Here is a 19736-nt window from a genome sequence, read left to right as displayed (position 1 = left end):
GGATTCAAGGTTTAATCGCGGAAATAGTTGACTTAGTGGTGTTGTTGAATCCGAGGATAGAACATAGAAGGAGGTCAACAAATGTAGCAGCAGACTCTTTGGCCAAAGAAGGGGTCCTACGGGATTCTGTTATTATTGTATTGTCCCCACCTAGCCCTGATATAGTCCCGTGCAAGCATACTATGTAACTTCAGCTGGGGGACATCTTGTCCCTAACTGACTCTTTTGGAATTAATATAATGTCAATTTTCAAAAAAAAAAAATTAAATCTGGAAAATTGTGTTATTCAAAATACCACCAAAATGTCCCTTATATACTCTTAAATAGTTGTTGTAAACCTCAAAACCCTATGGTACTCTAAGTAGAAACTGTATGACTGTTTTCTATCTCCAATTGATGACCAAAAATTACTTACTAACTTTGGTTACATTCAATATTAGAAACTAAAGTAATATCTTCTAAAAAAGGACTCAAGAATGTGAACTCCGACCAAGCTAGAAAACTAACTAAAACCAACTCAAATAAAAACCTGCTTCTATGTTGGTTTCTTTAGGCTTGGGCTACACCTACTATTGGGTCCACTGGTTCAAAATTCAAACTTTGACTCTGACCATAGTCTGACCAGAAATTTCAATCTTTAACTTCCAGAAACCATACGACTCTGATTTGACTGCCTTCCACTTCTCCAATCTTCACAAATTTATGGACCCTTGTTGAAGACTCTCCTGACTACAACATATCGAAAGAATTTGACTCTTGATGCCCACAAACACGCCCATGTTCTGATACCATTCTTTGAATGTGTTTCCTTCTTCTTGTTCTTTTTCTTAGAGTTGATAATAATCTTCTGATTTTGATTTGCATCAGTCGTCCTTGGAAAGAACCCGCCCTTGAGTTAATGACATTGTGCAATTCTTCATAATCAACCCATATTTTATTTTCTTTGTCAGCCTCGTGCACCGGGCCGCCCTTTTTTTTTTGTCAGCCTTCCAATGGATCGGGTATTCCCTAGTAGAACGATTTCCCACATCAACCATCCTCCCAGAAGGAAAATTCTCTATCACATCATCATCACCGCCATTATAATTTATGACAATAAAGATCTGCAACATTAAAGCTTGAATCTATTCTCAAGTGATCTGTCAAATTGATCTCGTAGGTATTATCATTGACTTTCTTGTGAACTTTGTAGGGATCAATCCTCCTCTTGCTTAGCTTTAAACACTGAAAATCTCGTTCCTCAAATATACTGTTGAATAACATGTAAGGGTAGTTTACGTATTACTCGTAGTGTTAGGGGTTTTTGTAGTCTTTGTGCATTGGATGACCTATTTGGGCTATACATCATTTACATGAAGAGCTCCCTAGTGGAGACTCTATCCCAAGGTTGCCAGGGCGAGAATCGAAAGCAGGATTCGATTCGGGATTCGAAAGCAGGAATCGAAGGCTCCGGAGATAGTTGGGAGCGGGGATCGCCAGGGATTCGCCGGGGAATCGCCGGGAGTTGCTGGGGAGTTGAGATTCGTCGGGGATTCGCCGGGGAATCTCTTGGGAATCACGGTTCTAAAAATTGGGAATCAGGGTTCCCAAAATTGGGAATCGGGGTTCCGACGAATTTGAACCCCGATTCCCAATTTTCGAGGATTCGAACTGATTCCCGAATCGGATCCGCGTACTGGAGAATCGAGATTCCCCAGTCCAGGGAACAAATCCTGCTTCCTTGCTCCAATCGAATCCTCTCTCTAACCCTAGCTCCATTTCTAACATGGTATCAGAGCCAAATGGCTGATCCAAGGAAAGAAGAAGAGTATATCCATCGTCCACACAATTTCCTTTCTCTCACACGCCATTCGTTCCCTGTATTGTTTCTTTTTTTTTTCCTCGTCATCTCTATCTTGCGGAAATCATTTTTTGGATTTTTCCAGAAAATCTCCACCCTAAAACCTCTCATCTTCTCTCTCTCTCTCTCTCACACACACACACACACACTATAATCTCACTCCTCCCTTTATCTTCTCCTCATCAGACCCCTTAAAATCTCTTTTTCTCTCTCTCTCGTCAATCTAGTTTTTTGTTATCCCAAAAAAAAAAAAAAAAAAAAAAAAAAAAAAAAAAAAAAAGAATAAAATCATGTCTGTGTTACTCACGTAAACCCATTTTGTGTTCTCCTCCACTCCAAATCTCTCGTTAATTTCTCTTTTCTATAGCTTTTTGGCCTATGGCCTTTGTCTTTCTCTTCTCATCTTCAAGGTGCACCCCAAGTTTTGTATGAAATGTCTTAAAGGGGTTTTGTGCCTTGAAAGTCTTCTTTTCGTTTCAAGTTGAAGGCATTTGGTCTCAACTTGAGGGGCAGTGTTATCTTGTATTGTTTGTTTTTTTTATTTTTGAAAATTTTGTCTTGTATTGTTTCTTGTGGTTCTCTTTTTATTTTTTGTGTTGATGTCATCTTTTTCTTTACATCTCTTTCTTTACATTATCATCTTTTTCTTCATATTGTCCTCTCTGTATTGTTTTCTATGTCTTTTATGTAGTTCTTAAAAGCGCACACCAAGTGTTTTTTCAAATGTCTAAGAGCGGTGTAGTGCCTTTTTTGTCTTTCTTTCTTTGTGTTCTTCAATGCGCACACCAACTGTTTGATGAAATGTCCGAGAGAGGTGTAGTGCCTTGTTTGTCTTAGTTTTTTGTTGCAAGTTGAAGGTATTCGACCTTCAACTTGAGGGGGAGTGTTGTCATGTTTTTCTTCGAGTTATTCTTTTCTCTCGATGTTGTCTTTTTCTTCGTATTGCCTTCTTGGGGGAGTGTTATTATCTTGTTATGTTGTTTTTTTCTTCAGGGAGGTTGTTATCGTCTTCTCTTTCTGATCTTCATCCCCTTGGTGGTTGTTATCATCTTCCTTGTTGTCTTTTCTTGTCTTGTCCGGGCTCATGTAGTCTCGCCTGAGGGGGAGTGTTGCTGTGTTCTATTTATGTTCTTCGTCATGTGTCTTCTCTTGGCGTAATTTTACGCATCAGTTTCCTGCTTTATGCCTTATATCTTCGTGTTGTCCGGCTTTATGCCTTATCTCTTACATGCGACAGTTATGGTTTTCCCGCCGACCTTCTTTTCCAGGCGATGGTGTCCCCATCGTTGGTCGGCTCTCTTACAGCTGTCGGCTTCGTTTTCCCGTCGACCTCTCTTCCCAGCAATGGTGCCCCCATCGTTGGTTGGCTCTCTTATAGGCGACGGCATTGTTTTCCCGTCAATCTCTCTTTTTCGACGATGGTGACCCAATCGTTGGTCAGCTCTCTTACAGGTGACAGCTTCGTTTTTCCGTCGACCTCTCTTTTCTGGGGGATGGTGTCCCCATAATTGGTCGGCTTTCTTACAGGCGACGACTTTGTTTTCCCATCGACCTCTCTTTTCCGAGCGATGGTGTCCCCGCCGTTGGCCTCTCTTCGGGCGACGATGTTGATGTCGTTAACCTTGTCATCTGATGATGGTTTCCTCATCGTTGGTTGGTTATCTTTCTCCTTCCTGTCTTCTCTTCAGGTCACGATTTCCCCGTCGACCTTGTCTCCGATGGTTTCCCCATCGTTGGTTATCTTCTATTGGCGTAGTGCTACTTAGCTGGTGTTCCTGCTCGTGGTGCTTCACTGTTGCTCATGTGCGCACCTTTGGTGTGCCTATTTTGCTCGATGGATCGCTACTATTTCCTTGCCGAGGTGTCACCGTTCGATCTTTCGTGGTTTGCAGATGTATTTGCCGGGCTCTCATTCAGGGGGAGGCCCTGCTTTTGATCGCTCCCACCGTCATGCTGATTCAGGGGTCCCCTGCTCCGTTTTTTATGGCCGTCGATCTCACGGCTGTACACTTGGCCGTTGCTGTCTTTTTGTTATGTTTTCTTTATGTATTTACCACACCAGCTTGAGGATAAGTGTTATACCAAGCTGGATGTGTATGAGCTTATTGTACTTTTTGATGTATGGTCCATTTTGTTTTATTTTTAGTTGTTTGTCGTAGTTCTTTGTAGCAAGTTGGAGTTTCATAGTATATACACTCCAGCTCGAGGGGGAGTGTTGAATAACATGTAAGGGTAGTTTAAGTATTAGTTGTAGTGTTAGGGGTATTGTAGTCTTTGTACATTGGATGCCCTATTTAGGCTTATATATACATCATTTACATGAGGAGCTCCCTAGTTGAGACTCTCAATCCTCTTCACTCCTCTTCTTCCTCTCTCTAACCCTAGCTCCATTTCTAACATATACAATCACCATGTCACCTTTATTGAAAGTTTGAAGCCGCCTCAATCGGATTTCCTCATGTAGCAGCTTTATCCGTCAACCATTTTTTCCTTTTCACATTCACCTTGCCGGATTGTGATAATGGAACAAGGTCAACAAAATTGTTTAGTTACTTCCATAAACTATGTTGAAAGGTGTTTTACCCGTAGTACGATTCCTTGACTATTTGTAAGAAAATTCAGCCTAAGCTGTTATGGTCGCCTATTACTTCAGATTCTTTCCAACTAGACTATGTAAGAGATCACTCAAACTTCTGTTAACATCCTAGATCACCCAAACAAATTTCATTCTAATATCATTTGATGGGGTTGTGTAGAGCAACATCATCATGGGGGTTATTTTCTCCTCCGCAGTCAGTTTTACCCTCATCATCTACGGGTTCTGCTAGATTGGTCTGAGGATTGAATGTAACCTGTGACACTGTTCACCACATGTGAAGTATTTAAAGGTGGTATCTTTGTAGTTCATATCCAAGAAGCCTATGCATTTTGGTCGTACTCATATGAGGAAGAGTGGTGTTCGAGCGAATAGACGCTCTGTTGGTTGAGATAGAAGAGAAACTGTCAGTGTCCTTCCGCCTCACCTTGCACTGTCTTGCTCAAGTGGATAGGCCGGGCGTGCATTCGTAGGAGTCATGACATTGCTGGGATCCTTATAGCCCAAGATGTTTCTTAATGGGTTTTTAGGTTACTTTAATTTCAGCTATCATGTCTGGGTGCTTATCCAATATATAGCCTGAGTGCTTCGTTGCCATTCCCCTCGAGGTTGGACACGACCTTGCCCCTGATGTGGAGCGTTGGCCCTATTAGCTACTGTTGCAAATGGATAAGTCAACATCCAGGACAACCCTATGAACTCTGAAAAAATACTAATGACTCCTCAACACAAATATAATTGCACAGGACTGAGTCTCTGGCATCTAAAAAACCTGCATCTAAATAACCTGAGGTATTTTTTAAGACCTAGGATAGTGCTAAGAAACTCATCTACTATCTAAAGATGTGCTATTGCTAATAGACAAGAATAAAGTGACGTCTGTTTTTAAGTCCCCTGGCCCTGGGTATGCCTTGACCAGGCTTTCTGATGCTTTGTAATACAGGATGGGACCCCTACCCCCAATGTAACCTTAGTATCGATGAAAATCAATGAAAATTTGTCATCTTTCAAAAGAAAAATAGACAAGAATAAATGGACCTAGACTCTAAGGGTAATTTAACCAAACACTTGATGTGCTCTAGACGAGCTACCTAAGGCATATAAGTAAGGGAGACTCTAACTCGACTTTTACCAAATATTTTGGAGGGCTGAAAGTGACAGAACCCTAAAATGGATCTAATCTCTGAGCTCTGATACCAAATTAATGCAAATCCAGCTCTGGTACCAACTTGATGCGAACCTAAGGTTTGGGGTCCTTTATGGAGAACTGTGGAGTAGTGTCTAATGCCCAGTTAAATTTAGTACTATCAATACCCAAACAGAAAAGTGAATCAAATCTTAGCTAGAGTTTCCACCTTATGTTAGACGTATGATACAATTCATCAAATAAACCAATTCCACCCAAATAGAGCATGCAATAATGAGTTCACATGAGTAAATATCATATATCTAAATGAAGGCAGCAAAGAGATAGGTTCTGTTTTTGTTTGTTTATTTGATGAAAGAGAAGTCCTATTCACCATTTTTTTTTACATGGGACAGCCCCCCTCTAGTGTAAAAGAGAAGTCCCATATATAAATAGACTAGAGGCGGCTATCCCAAGTAGAAAAAGGGGCGAATAGGATACTCGTAACAGGGTAGTATCGACAATGATTTTGCTTGATTATTTTGGATGGATTAAGTTCAGTAGATTACTTATGATATTTCCCACTACATTTTTTCGTAATCTTTTGCTGGCCTAAATACGCGGCATATGCTTCACTGGCCAATTCCTTGGGGACCGAAGCGTGTTTGCACCTTGCCTTGCTTCTGATTCCTTTGGTTCTGAACTAAAAACTCCGTTCTTGTCAATTGTTTTGTGTCAATTATTTATTGTCAGTTACGTATGATGCTAGATTTCTGTACCCTTTCTTCTATGGCCTTGTTTGGATTGCAGAATTTTCTGGAAAAGTTGGGAAAGGAAAAACTTTCCAAATTTCTTTTTTTTAAAACTGTTTGGTTACACATGAAAAAGATAACTTGAACTAGCATGGTTCAAGTTTTATTCAGAGGGATGTTCATTTTATTATGATAGCCATCTAAATAAACCATAAGCGTATTGTTTTTTCTCGAAATCGTGTAAAGAAAAAAAATTCTCACAGAAATGGTTTTCCTGCGATCCTAACAGGGCCTAAAGAGTGAGGCTGTGGTTTCTGTATTCTGGTCTTGGGTTTGAGCCACTTGGCGACAAGGCATATGTTTTAGTATTCCTAATCCTAGCAATGGTTTTTCTTAACATTCTGATATTGCTTTGATATGATGTGATGTAGCTGACAGTCTGACACTACCTTTTTAAAATTTCTTATGATGTTACATTGATATTCAAAATTTCTTGTAAATTGTTATTTGCCTCAACGTTTTTCGTTCTTCTTTATAGGTTGAAGCTGCTAAAGGCTTCTTAACAGTGTTAAGATCTTACCTGGATTCTCTCTGCTCGAACCTACGTTCTCACACAATCACCAATGTACAGTCTAATGATGACAAGGTTTGTGTTCTGTTAAGATAGAATGTTAGTTTTCAGTTTGCTCAATGCCGGTCCTTTCAAAGTTGATGTGATTCTTATGTATGGCGTTCTTATAAAAGTTGACAGGTATGAAAAAGGAAACATTTTGGTCATTTCATGTTGGTTTGTTGGTAATTTAAAACCATGGCTCTGGATTGGCACTATGTTATTGTATGAATCCCATGTTACAAATATTTCTTATAAAAGTATTGCTATTTCTTTTCCTTTTGACCACTGACTTGTTCGTAACAATTGAACCTATATGTCATTTCTATGCATATTGTGGAACAAAGTGTTATGATAACATTATGTGGTCATCCAGTGTGCCCGGTGGCCACACTATACTTCTGTATGCCAAGCCAATTTATTCATCTGTTTTGACCCTGTTCTTTTGTTTTTAGCACAGTGGGAGTTTATATTAATCTCTTGATAATAAATTGCAATTTTCTTAATAAAATATCATTCCTGATTACTTTAATGGGAACCCGTGCAAAGAGCAAGTTTACCAATGTCACCTAGCTTGCTTTGATTGCATCAATGGAGCTAAAATTCTTCCCTATATTTTTAGCAGGCGCTGACCCTTCTCTTTCTATTCTTTTCCTGCCATCATTAGGTCTCTCTACTTCTAAAAGAAAGTTTCATTGACTCATTCGCAAGCCGTGACAGGCCCTTTATGAAGGTATGCTTATTGCACATTTAACATCCTCACTTTTTTTATTTAATTTCTGCTCTAATAGCCCATTTGATTGGTTAATTATTGTGCAGTATGATATATTCAGAATACACCAGCTTTCTTTTCATAGATTTTAGGTTACACTGTTAAATATGTGGAGGCCCGCTCATCAATTGAAATATGTTGTCTATCATTCATTCTTTGTTTGTAAGCAATTGCTTTCTTATTTTGAAGCAACACACACATTGATTGGACTTTCTATGTTTTATGTCTTGTATATTTCAGCATGCATATACATGCATGCATACACATTGTTTTTTTTTGAATGGTAGCATGCATTTACATTCTTGTTTCTCTTATGGATTCATACCTTCAAACTCATGAGTCAGAACTTACACTTAGCTGCTTGGATTGGACATGTATTGGAAAGAAAGCAGTATACTTTATCTTTTCCTTGGAATCAACAAAAATATCGAAGGAGAAGAGAATTTCTGTAACAAAGCCAACGGTCCTACCAGAGGCTGAATCTGAGATCACAAATTATGGTTCAAATTATGTATCAAACTCTGAATAGGCGAGAATCGATGTGTTGAGCATGAGATATTCATCACCGAGCCCTGTGAGAGTATACTAGACTTTTTATATTTTATTTGATAGATGCATGATGACAGCAAAAATATCAAAACCGAGCCCTGTGAGAGTATACTAGACTTTTTATTTTTTATTCGATGGATGCACGATGACAGCAAACTGATCAAATAAATCTTCCAAAAAAAAAAGCAAACTGATCAAATATCCCTTTGAGTTTATTCAGAAACTTAGAGATATTGAGATTTCTTTTGTTACAATTCTAAAGCTTTATCCACAACTTTATGATGTATGCCTCAAATTTTCTAAGCACAACGAACAAGCCCCTACGAATCTGTAAATCTGAGAAGCATACCTCCAAAAACGGATGGGAATACGAATCAAGTAGTCTTCTGAAGTTCTATTGACGCTGTGATGTCAAGGATTTCTGGAGCAAGGTTTTAAATTTCGGTTTTCGTTGGCACGGAAACGGAAACATTTTTGGTTTTGGTGGAAATTTCGGTGCAAATCTTGTAAAATCATGGAAACATATGGAAACATATGCAAATGATGAAATTTTAAGATGAAACTTCAGAAAAGGCTAGAATAAGCACATACATACTTAGAAATCATCACATAAACAAGGAAGCCATTCATAATGGCTTAATCACATCGAACACCTAGTGACATGCGTTGTCGCACATGTCTTGAATAGTTAAGTCGGTAGAGAAATACAATGACCGGTCTCCCCTCTAAGGACCCCAACTCTATGTCAATTCCACCTAGAGTTACGAGGTGTTATTGATGCCGATCTGACATCCCATGCATAAGATATGGTTACTTTCCTATATGGGTCAATGATGTTACCTACCAAATATAATTCTCTACATTAATGAAATGAAATGAAATCATAACATCTTTCAAATTTTTGTCGTTCCTACCATTTCGGTCGCATTTATGGAATTTCGGTCGAATTTGGGGGAAATAATGACGTGAAAGGAATTCATGTAGATTTCATTTCGGCGGGGATGGAAATGGAAACATTCGGTTGTTTCGGGAATATTTTGGGGAAATTTAAAATCATGTTTTGAAGTACATGGAACAAGCCCCTTCGAATCTGTAAATCTGAGCAGCATGCCTCCAAAAAAAGGATGGGAGTACGAATCAAGTGGTCTCTTGAAGTTCTATTGAACCTGTGATGTCAAGGACTTCTGGAGTAAGAGTAGAGTTCAACTAGGCTATGGTGGGCTGATCCTTGGCTATATGCTCAGTGGGAGCTAGATCGGCACAATTAAGATGGTCGAGAAAGGTGTGATGGGACCTGAAAACAGGGATTTTGGTCAGACTAGCCTGTCTCTGGTGGGGCCTGAGTCAAATGACCCACCTGCCCCTAGGCGGAAAGTTAGGTGGCTGGATCTGCCTTCCAAGATGAGCAAAAAAGTTGGTCATTATTCAAGGGTTAGGAACATTTCTCCTGGCGAGAGCTTTCTTGGACTCAAGGCCAGGGTGTCAAGACCAAAAGAAAAATTTGTTACGAGAATTTTGGAGAAATCTTCAGGACCTTTTCTAGAAGGGGTAAAAGACAAAAGCAGCAGCCGGTTTCCAAAATTTATCAAACTGCTTGCCCACTCACCCAGGGTAGGCTTTGCCTACGGATAAGTCTTCAGTAGCCTCCCCCAATCTCTAGAAGATAGTAGTCTTTTGGGTTTGGGGATCCCTCCTATAGAAGTGAGGTTATAAAGGCTATATCGTGTTGTGGAAGTTTCCTTTTTCTATTATTTTTTGACACTGGGGATCGGGCCTTACTCCATAATTATCTATTTTTAATGCTAAGAAAATGTTCCGTTAGGTCTAAGCCACCTGTCTTGGCGCGTTCCCGCGTTTTGAGCTATTTTTAGTAGCGGGAAGTTATAAGGTTTTGGGACTGGATATTTAGGGGTTCATTATTTCAGTTTCTTGATAAGAAGTCAGTCGCGCAAAGGAGAGCTTTTTCGATATACTTGGTGATCTGGGCAATTTTTTCACTCAATCAAACATGTATGGATAACGATTCTTCTTCTTGCGCTGGTGGTAGGAGCAGACGTCTATTCATGGAGATTCTTGTTTTAGAAAATATTCTCAAAAGGATGAAGATGATGACCTATAATGGAGAGAGGGCTCTCATCAGTGACCCGACTCACAAGGAGATGTCAGGAGATCTTCTCCGGAAATAGTGGAAATCATTCAAGTTAAGAGGCTCAAGACTGCCCCTTCACCTTGTATAGGCTCTGTGGGACTGGCTTGGTCAAAGATACCCATTCGCCGCTATACAAACACCCATGTTGAATGAGGAAAGGGCCGAGAGGAGGCTGAATTGGGAAGCTAACAAGATAGTAGGCATCCGGCTGTTGGAAGAAAGGATCGCTAGCAGAAAAAACCCTGGATACCTGGATCGGATTCTGGAGGAATTACGCATTGAAATGCCGGATTTCCAAATCCGGCATATTATGGAGGAGTTGGAGAAATGCTCAGCATAGTACTTTCAAGATCTCCGTGAGAAGATCGCAAAGATTAGAAATGGTTATTGCCTTTTGGAATCAGTAGGAGGCGGAAAGGTATTTTAGGTCTATAGCAGTAGATGCATTTCTTTTTTATTCACAGATTCATGGTGCTACCAGAGTTTTTGGGGTAGAATTTTTGTACGGTATAAAGAAAAAGTCAATCTATAGTATCTATAGCTAAAAGTGATTCAGTGGGTACTTTGATTTTGTTCTTTTGGTTTAGGGTACTCCCTAACCTATCATACTATGTAAAAACACGAGGGGAGTCTTGGTCCCCAATGTAATTTTCATGGTATGAATACAATTGTCATATTTCCAAAAAAAAAAAAAAAGGACGGTCGAGATTGCCTTGAGCTGTTAAACTGTCCTATAAATATAGGCATGGCAAAAAACCAAAAAAAGAAAAAGTGCTTCCCTTAACGCTAAGGGGCCGTTTGGATACGCGGATTTTAGAATCTTGGATTTCCTCAGAATCGTAGATGGGAGACGAGAGGAGACCAGCCGTCGTTTTCTGATTTCTCGCCTTTCTATCCATCAGCAAGAGAGTAGGGGATCATCCCATGTTTCTAGGTTTTAGAAATCTCAGGATGGGGGAGAGATTTCTGAAACCTGGATTTCTTACTTAAAATCCAAGATTCTAAAGAGAAGTGAAACAGACGGTCTCTTTCTTTTGGTCTCTTATTCAGGATTTTGAGGAAATCCAAGATTCTAAAATCCGCGTATCCAAACGGCCCCTAAAAGGTACGTAACATTATGTTTTTGGCACTCAGACTTTTCTTTCTGGAAAAACCTTTGTATTAGATTGGTGATCCTGTCAGCCACTTGCATTTGCAGATGATCTAGGAAATTGGCTTACTGAAATTTATTTCCACAACATTATGCAAATACCAGTGATGGTCCATAATCACATTGCCTTAACTTATACTGCTTTCAGAAATGTTTTTTAAACTTCTATGATAGTGGCAAATGCACACTTGTGAGTGCATATTGCATGTGGTATGTCTGCATGTACATGTGGGTGAGCATTCGTTTTCCTTTTATGCGAAGGTTGTAATGTGATCCCTGTAATGTATGCATCTTGAAATTACAACAACTAGCTATTATTTTTTAACTTTACTTCTATTCCTACTGTCCGAATTTTTCTTTGCTTATATCCTTCTAGTATCAGGGAAAGGATTTCATTCATTAGTCTTGTACTTTCCACTGTAGAGCAGTAGAAATCTGAGATTTATTTGCTGGATAAGCTGGGGTTAGGCAGCCCCCCCCCCCATCAGTAGGGGTGCAATTTGGGTTGGGTCAGGTAGAGCTTTTGCTAAAAAATGATTTGGAATCCACCCAAACCCAACCCGATTTTATGGTAAAAGCTCAACCTGAATTCCCAAAAATCGATCCGAGTTGCAGCCCTGCTTATCATATATATTAATAAAGATAACAATTACAATCTAGTGTAGACTAATCCACTACTATCACTGTACAAAAAAGAAATCTGAGATGGGTACTGATCTATTTGTTTTTTTTCTTTCCCACTTTTTTTTTACCTCTGGAGCAGCTTTTTGTGGATACCCAGCTGTTCTCTGTACATACAGATCTCGTACTCTCCTTCTACCAGAAAGACTAGTGCTATCATGCAAGGTTCGCTGGCCAAGGTACACTCGGCTAGAACCTCAAGACCAAGCTCTGTAATTTATAATGTGATTTATTTCTTGTTTCTATTTATAAATTTCATGTTTCCAGTAAGTGCAATAGAAATCAGCTCCTTTTTTCTTCATCCCCATGGTTGGGTAATTTTGATAATCTATCTCTTTTGTTTTGGAGAGCTACTAAGAAGACACACCCATGTCAGGGATGTTCCTGATAGCCCTCCCTGCTACTCCACATGTTCAATCATACATTAATAACCTAGTTTTCATGACATGAAAACCTTTGTCTTTTTTATAAAATGACAGGCATACCACTATCTTGGTACATGTAGCAACATTACGACCTTTAGACAAGTGTATCTTCATAGGTGATTCACTTAAATCTGCCGAGCCAACAGACCCTTGATTAGTATTCGATAGTAGAAGTTGTTACTGCCTGTGGGTGCTTGGGTGAATTTCTTTGTTTACAAAGAAAGTGAGCCTTTTCCATGTAATTTCCAGATGCTACAGAATAAAGCACAGGGGGTTGCGTGACCTCATTTTCACTGTATGCAAGGTTTTTGTAAGATTGTTGTTACAATTTCACAGCTAGTCCGCACTGCAGTAGGAGCCAAAAAATCTGTGATTGGACAATCTTAGCCATTTGATCAATAATTTTTTACTGTTGTATGAAATCGAATTTTTTCTTTTGAACAACTTATTTACAAATCACCAAGTTTGGTTGCTGTGGGGTGTTGAATCTCCTGGAAGTAAGGGTGTCAATTTTGGCTCGGGCTGGGAAGCTCGCTCGAGCTCGGCTCGAATCCTTAACGAGCTGAGCCGAGCCGGCTCGCCAGGCTCGTTAAGCTTAACGAGCCGAGCCCGATTTAGGCTCGGCTCGGCTCGTTAAGAATTTAATATATTTAAATATATATATTATATATTAATATATACACTAAAAGGGTTGTCCAGGGAGTGAAAGGGGGAGGCAAAATATGTCACTTCATTTTTGGAACCCCATTTGTTACTTGGACCACCCCCCTTAGTGTAAAAAAAGTAGTCAAATTACACTAGTAGGGCTGTCCAGGGAAGATGAGGGGTGTGAACTTAATATAACCCGAGCTCGGCAAGGCTCGCGATCCTGACCGAGCCGAGCTCGAGCCCGAGCCTAGTTCGAGCCCGAGCCGAGCTTTTGAGCTTAACGAGCTGAGCCGAGTCTGGCCAAGCTCGGCTCGGCTCGTTTACACCCCATGGCAATGGAGACAAGGGACTAGTTTTTCTAAGAGCAACATCCATGGATTGTAATGGAGACAAGGGATGAGTATTTCTATGTAGAAATGGGGTATCTGGTTTGGCAACATCAGTTTACGATAGAGGTGTTTACAATGTCATTGCATTGTTAAACTCTTTTTGTATTGCATCCAGACTAACGCCTTGTTTGTTTGGATATTGAGAACCGAATTCCATAACAAACTGGGCCAAAGAGGTAGACCATACAGACAAATACAATGAAAGAATGTTGAGTCAAATGTGCAATTGTAGGATTCTCCTTTCTTTTTGTTTTCTTGGGATTTTGGTTTTGGATCTCTGTGAAATTCACCTATAATTTCCGTATAAACAAATTCTTTCTTTCTCTTTCCTCCAGCCTCTTTCTGTATAATATTTTTTTCCAGTTGGCCTTAGAATCATAGTATGGGGATAGTTTCTGGTTTGGCCCATTCATAGCAAGGCCTAGGCGCCTACCTGATATATGGTTTGGATCATCGAACAAATTGCCCCACTTAAGGTGTCAAAGGTGGATGTCAACTTAAAATAACTCACGTTGATTGAGACTGTTGATCTTGTAGAATACCGTGAGACAACCCACTTGGTTTTGAGCCCATGTGAAAAGGAAAATGTTATGCTTGAGATAGGGAAATGATATCAACACACGCTCTACCAGGATGTCTTTTAAGTATTTAAAAGGCTGTCAACAGGTTATTACAGTTTGTATGATGATCTAAACCATTCATACATACGCCTCCCTATCTCTCTCTCTCTCTCTCTCTCTCTACATTTCTGAAAGTTGAGTTTTACATATGATGTAAATGTTTATTTTCAAAATAAGTATTTTGAAGAGGTGGGGTACCCCTTGCTAAACCGTCAATTTTCAATTTCCTTCATCTCCGCCGTCAATTTCCCCAACACTAAACCCTTCACAGATAGGCCCTCTCTCTCTCTCTCTCTCTCTCTCTCTCTCTCTGTGTACGATGAAAGTAGGATCAAGGACGCTCTGATAAATGCTCTATTTCAAAATGTAATTGGGCTGGAATAAATCGACTCCCCAAATTGGATAAATCGACTCCCCATGTGTCTATCTCTCTCATCTTTCTCTCTCTAACCAAGAGGAGAGAGAAAGACACATTGGGAGTCGATTGATCAATTTGGGGAGTGGATTTATCACTCCCCAATGTAATTACCTAAATGACTCAGACTGTCGGATCCAAAATCAACCCGAAAAAGATCCAACCAATAAGGGATCTGAACAGATCATAACCAATCGAAGTGTATACACTGACACCCGTATTACTCTCTTATGGTGGAGATGTGGGCCCACTACATCAGTCCCTACAAGTGTGTCTTAATGAAGCGCCCTATTTTTGTAGCAAAGTTCTGTCCATGCTATGAATTGTTCAATCTCACAACTTCATCAAGGACCAAGGTGGAACCTACGATTCATTACGTCGATTGTCTTGTAACTCTAGGGTTGACATTTTTAGTGAAATACCCATGTACTGCTTTGATAATTTTACCTTGAATAAACCCTTGGGATTGGCTACCGTGCATGTATATATATAGATGTCTCCTTTTCTGCTTAGCACAACCCCCTCTAGAGTAAAAAGGAGTCATAAATACGCTAGAGGGGCTCTCCCAAGTAAAACAGGGGTGAATATATCACTTCCATTTTTAGATATTTGAAAAGGTGGCCCATTGTAGTTTAAAAAAAAAATACTTGTATCTACATGCCGAGATCATATTCTTGGGCCTACTTTATTCGGAATCCAAACCATTCATTAGTTGGGCCCAATGTAACTAGGCCTTGCCCAAATAACGTTGACGATCCTAACCCTCCAATTAATCTATTGAAGGATGGCACCATATATAAACCTCTACTAGTATCATCCTATGGAGATGATTTTATCGGAAAGGCCTACTTGCACCTGGCCCAAGAGATGAACGTTTGGATATTCGAACAAGTTGCGTCCCAGAGAATTTTATAATAAATATGCATCATGGGACGACTTAAATGATGGGTGGCGCACTCCCAAGTTCGGGATGGATTGGTGTGGTTCCTCTACGCATAGGACACCAAAACATCGAATCATGAATAAAGAAAGGCATGAGAGAAAAGCATATTGGTTAGTGATTGTGAGACCCCAATTCTTGACTGGAAGGGACACCAAATGCCTCTGCCCTTCCATCCCTTGGAGGATTATCTAAACCATGGTTTTTATTATTATTTTAAATACACTTTATGTGGAGTCTGCACATGTTATGTTTTATAGAGAAATTATACAATGGGTGGCTGTACAAACCCGTATTTTTCAAAATGTACGGTACCGCCCACTCCATCGGATGATCTAAACCGTCCATTTGTTGGGCCACAACATAAATAGGTTGTGCCCCAAAAGTCATTTACATATTATAATCCAAACCCTCCGATCTATTGAAGTTTTCATAATGTGAAGTCCATCTATAGATTGGATGGTTAAGATCATCCAACTGAAATGATTTTTGGGGCACAACCTATTCCATTGTGGCCCAACAGATGGACGGTTTGGATCATCCTATGTAGCGGGCCATTGCCTACTTTTAAAAAATATGTGGGTTAGTATAACCACCCATCATGTAATTTCTCATATTTGAGAAAATCTACACACGTGCTGATCATTTTGGGGGAGAGAGATGTCAACGTCAACAGCGTGTATGAGGAGAAATACTAACTGCCCGTTGTCGGCTTACAACCCTGGAAAAAAGGTGAATACATTTTCGCATGGGGTGAATTTATGAGCGCCATTTTAAAAAGTCAAAAACGTAAGAGAAAACGGTTCCTACACATATGTGTAGATAAGTTATCTACACACTAGCTTAAAATACAGTGGGGGCCACATTATTTGGGTGATCCAAACCATTCATTTTTAAGGCCCTCACATAGATAGGGTGTCCACAAAAAATCAGATCCATAGGATCATCCTAACCATTTGAACTGTGGATGCAAAAAATAGACTAATTTGTGAAGGTTTAAAGACATCCATTTTACCTCTACAAATCGTAGGGTTGGGATGATCTTATGGATCTGATTTTTTGTAGACAACCTATCTATGTGAGGGCCTTTAAAATGGATGGCTTGGATCACCCAAACAATGTGGGCCTCCACTGTATTTTAAGCTAGTGTGTAGAGAATTCTCTACACATATGTGTAGGAACCGTTTTCTCAAAATGTAAACATAGTTTCATTTCGAGAATTTATATGGTCGTCAACAAGTGCTGAGAGAGAAAAAAAACTCTCCCCCTTATTTTTAATCGAGGTCAAACACTCATTTTTTACTTTCCCCCTAGATAAAAAATCAAGGAGGTTGATATTTTCTCTCTCCGCCCTTTATATTTAAACCCTCTATATGTAGAGGGCGGCCACCATATAATTTCTCATTTCACGTGAACTTAAAAATAAGAGTTTTTATATTGCGACCCACCTTCAAGTACTGTCAAAACGGTACACCTCTTGATATTTGATCCAACAGCTGCCCACTTTTTAAGAGGCTACTGATCAAATATCAAGGGTGGTACTTTTGAAGTACCACCTTCACGTGACTTGACGGTCGGGCATCATGTAATTTCTTTGAAAATAAAAATAACAAAGAAAAAAGCAAAATGGGAAGGAATAAACAGATGAGAAAAGGCCTCGAAGCAAACGTTACACATTGAGGACTCTCTATTTAGACAGGTGATAAATTCACCCCTTTCTATTACAATATTCACCCCCAACTTTTCAAAATCCCTCTATAGATTGGATGGCTAGGATCATCCTATGTAAATGCTTTTTGGGGCACAATCTACAACAAATGGACGGTTTGGATCATCCTATGGTGTTGGATGTACAGTCTATTTTGAAAAATATGCAGTGAATATTGTAATAGAAGGGGGTGAATTTATCACTGCCCTCTATTTAATTCCTCTTAAATGTTTTTACTTCTTTTAAGTTTATGGGTTTCAGTAAACAAAGCAGACTAGTGTCAGAGCAGAACAGCAGAACTCATAATAGAAAAATCCCCCTCTTTCAAAGCACCATTATTTTTTCCATGCAAAGAAGATTTCACAGCCGAAAAATCCTCCTCTTTCAAAGCATAAATACCCCCTTCTTTCTCTCTTGGAATGGTACCTCTGATATCTCCTTCTCCATCTTACTGTGTTTTTTGTCATTTTAAGATGATGATTGGAAGAGATGGGCTTCCTCTTTTTACTGCATCACAATGGGAGGAACTGAGAAATCAATGTCTCGTCTACAAATACATACAGTGTGAAATGGATGTTCCACCTGATCTTGTCCATACAATCAGGAGAAGCCAGGAATCCATCACTCCAAGGCACAAACTTAGTAAGTTATCATGGCACAAACCTAGTAAGCTATAACTTTTTGTAATTTTCATGTACTTGTGGTTTTGAGCTTTCTATTTCTTTATTTCTTTTTTTTTTCCTTTATTATTATTATTATTATTATTGTTTTTGATAGGTAAGCTGGGGTTAGGCAGGGCCCCTACCAATGTATTAATATAAAAATAAATATTTGAATCAAGAGCGCAAAGAACCACCATCCCTATCTTCCCTAGGTGGAAAGGGGAAACAATGGATTCTCAATGATCTAATATATTTGTGGATGTAGCTCAAACCTCAATGGATGAGTACTGAGTTAAATAATGGGCCGGCTACATAGATGGGTACATATTGGGATCTTTGGGACCTTCTTCCATAAGGACTGTGTCTGTATTTCTTCTTTGAAACATTATGCCATGGCTTAATTTCGGAGTCATTGTGGTCCGTCAATAATTCGTCTTATGAGGCATCTTGGGCTTTGCCAGGATGGGGTCCCATCACATTTTCCCTGTCTTACTAAGAATCTATTTGCTTTTTAAAAAAAAAAATTTCATTCTGATTAATATGGTTTTATCGTAGCCACGCATGCTCAGATTTTGTCTTATTCATTCAATTCATCTGAGGTGCCCACCCGCAAAATGCCTTCTGCGATGTTCCTAGCAAATCCCATTAAAGTAATAGGGAACGATATAAAGTAAAGAGGAGAGTGTCCTTGTTGAATCTAGGGAGTGCCTTTATTAATTTCCTTCATTTTACATGCTTGGTACAGTGGCCCATCAATGTGGGTCCCGCCGGATTCAGCCTTCCGATCAAAATATATGTGCCATGTGTACGGTGGAAATGGTGTGGGGGAGGTGGGCTCGCAACTTTGGGTTTCTAAGGACATTTTAACAAGGCCTAAAAAGGAAACTGTGAAATATTACAAAATACCATCCAAATAATTCCATCTGAAAAACTATGTTTTTTCTTTTTTAACTAAAGCTGGTCATAATTGTTTTCTAAAATAAGAGAAATGAGAAAAATCAAGTCCTGTAAGAATTATAATTAAATTATTATTTCTTATAACAATAATACTAACATGCATGCTAAAATGATTTTAAATAATAATTATTGTTGATGTTGGACAAGAGGCCGGATAAGATATCGGGAAGAATGTCTTATATTGAGTAGTATAGGGTATCTTGCTAATTTTAGAAAATTAATTTCTCAAGAAGAACTCAGCTTCCGAAGCCAGTTTTCGGGGAAGCCAGTTTCCCATCGAACTAAGAAGTTAGTTGTAACTGTGGCTTGGATTACCGCAATAAAGAATCGATACCAACGACCTAATCCGATTCTTCATGATTCTGACATTTGGTTCAAATAAATGAACAGAATAAATGGGCAGAATTGAACTTAGAGCGGAATAGATAGGAGGGTTTATGGCGCTATCTGTTCCTGCCCAAGAGGTGGTATTGGAATTCAGCATAATTAGATTACGGGTGTCGATTCTGATTCCCGATTCCAGCAATCCAAATGCACCAAGTGTGTTTTAAGGATGTCTTCAATGGAAAACAATGACAATCATATGATGTATCAACAGCTAGCATTGCTGTTTTTTTGTTCATGGCCCATCAATTGAATGGTCAAAGGCCAATTAAACATAAGAAACAGTGAATACACCCTGTTTTAGGGTATATTTCTAAAACCAGCAGGGTTTTCTAATAAAAGAAAAGGTATAATTTCAGTCGT

The 19736-nt window shown here is 39.3% G+C and overlaps 1 protein-coding gene across 6 annotated transcripts in view; it reads left to right on the top strand.

The window, feature by feature from the left end:
* The window catches only part of LOC143863526 (uncharacterized), a 53947-nt gene extending 35925 nt beyond the window's left edge, over positions 1 to 18022 (top strand). For 4 of the 6 annotated variants that reach the window (XM_077374216.1, XM_077374214.1, XM_077374210.1 and 1 more), the window contains 3 exons: positions 6853 to 6960; positions 7592 to 7657; positions 12308 to 12628. In XM_077374216.1, coding sequence (XP_077230331.1) covers positions 6853 to 6960; positions 7592 to 7657; positions 12308 to 12376 — 243 coding nt within the window. In that variant the 3' untranslated portion in view covers positions 12377 to 12628. Of the gene's footprint in view, positions 1 to 6852; positions 6961 to 7591; positions 7658 to 12307; positions 12629 to 12704; positions 13073 to 17843 lie in introns of those variants that run through there. The other 2 variants (XM_077374213.1, XM_077374212.1) reach the window with 2 other exon arrangements.
* Positions 18023 to 19736: the final 1714 nt, after the last annotated feature.

This window comes from Tasmannia lanceolata, unplaced genomic scaffold, assembly GCF_043159265.1.
Source record: "Tasmannia lanceolata isolate RefF3 unplaced genomic scaffold, GAP_Taslan_0.1 ptg000044l, whole genome shotgun sequence".
In the NCBI taxonomy this organism is placed as follows: domain Eukaryota; kingdom Viridiplantae; phylum Streptophyta; class Magnoliopsida; order Canellales; family Winteraceae; genus Tasmannia; species Tasmannia lanceolata.
This window is presented reverse-complemented; position numbering and strand designations above follow the sequence as displayed.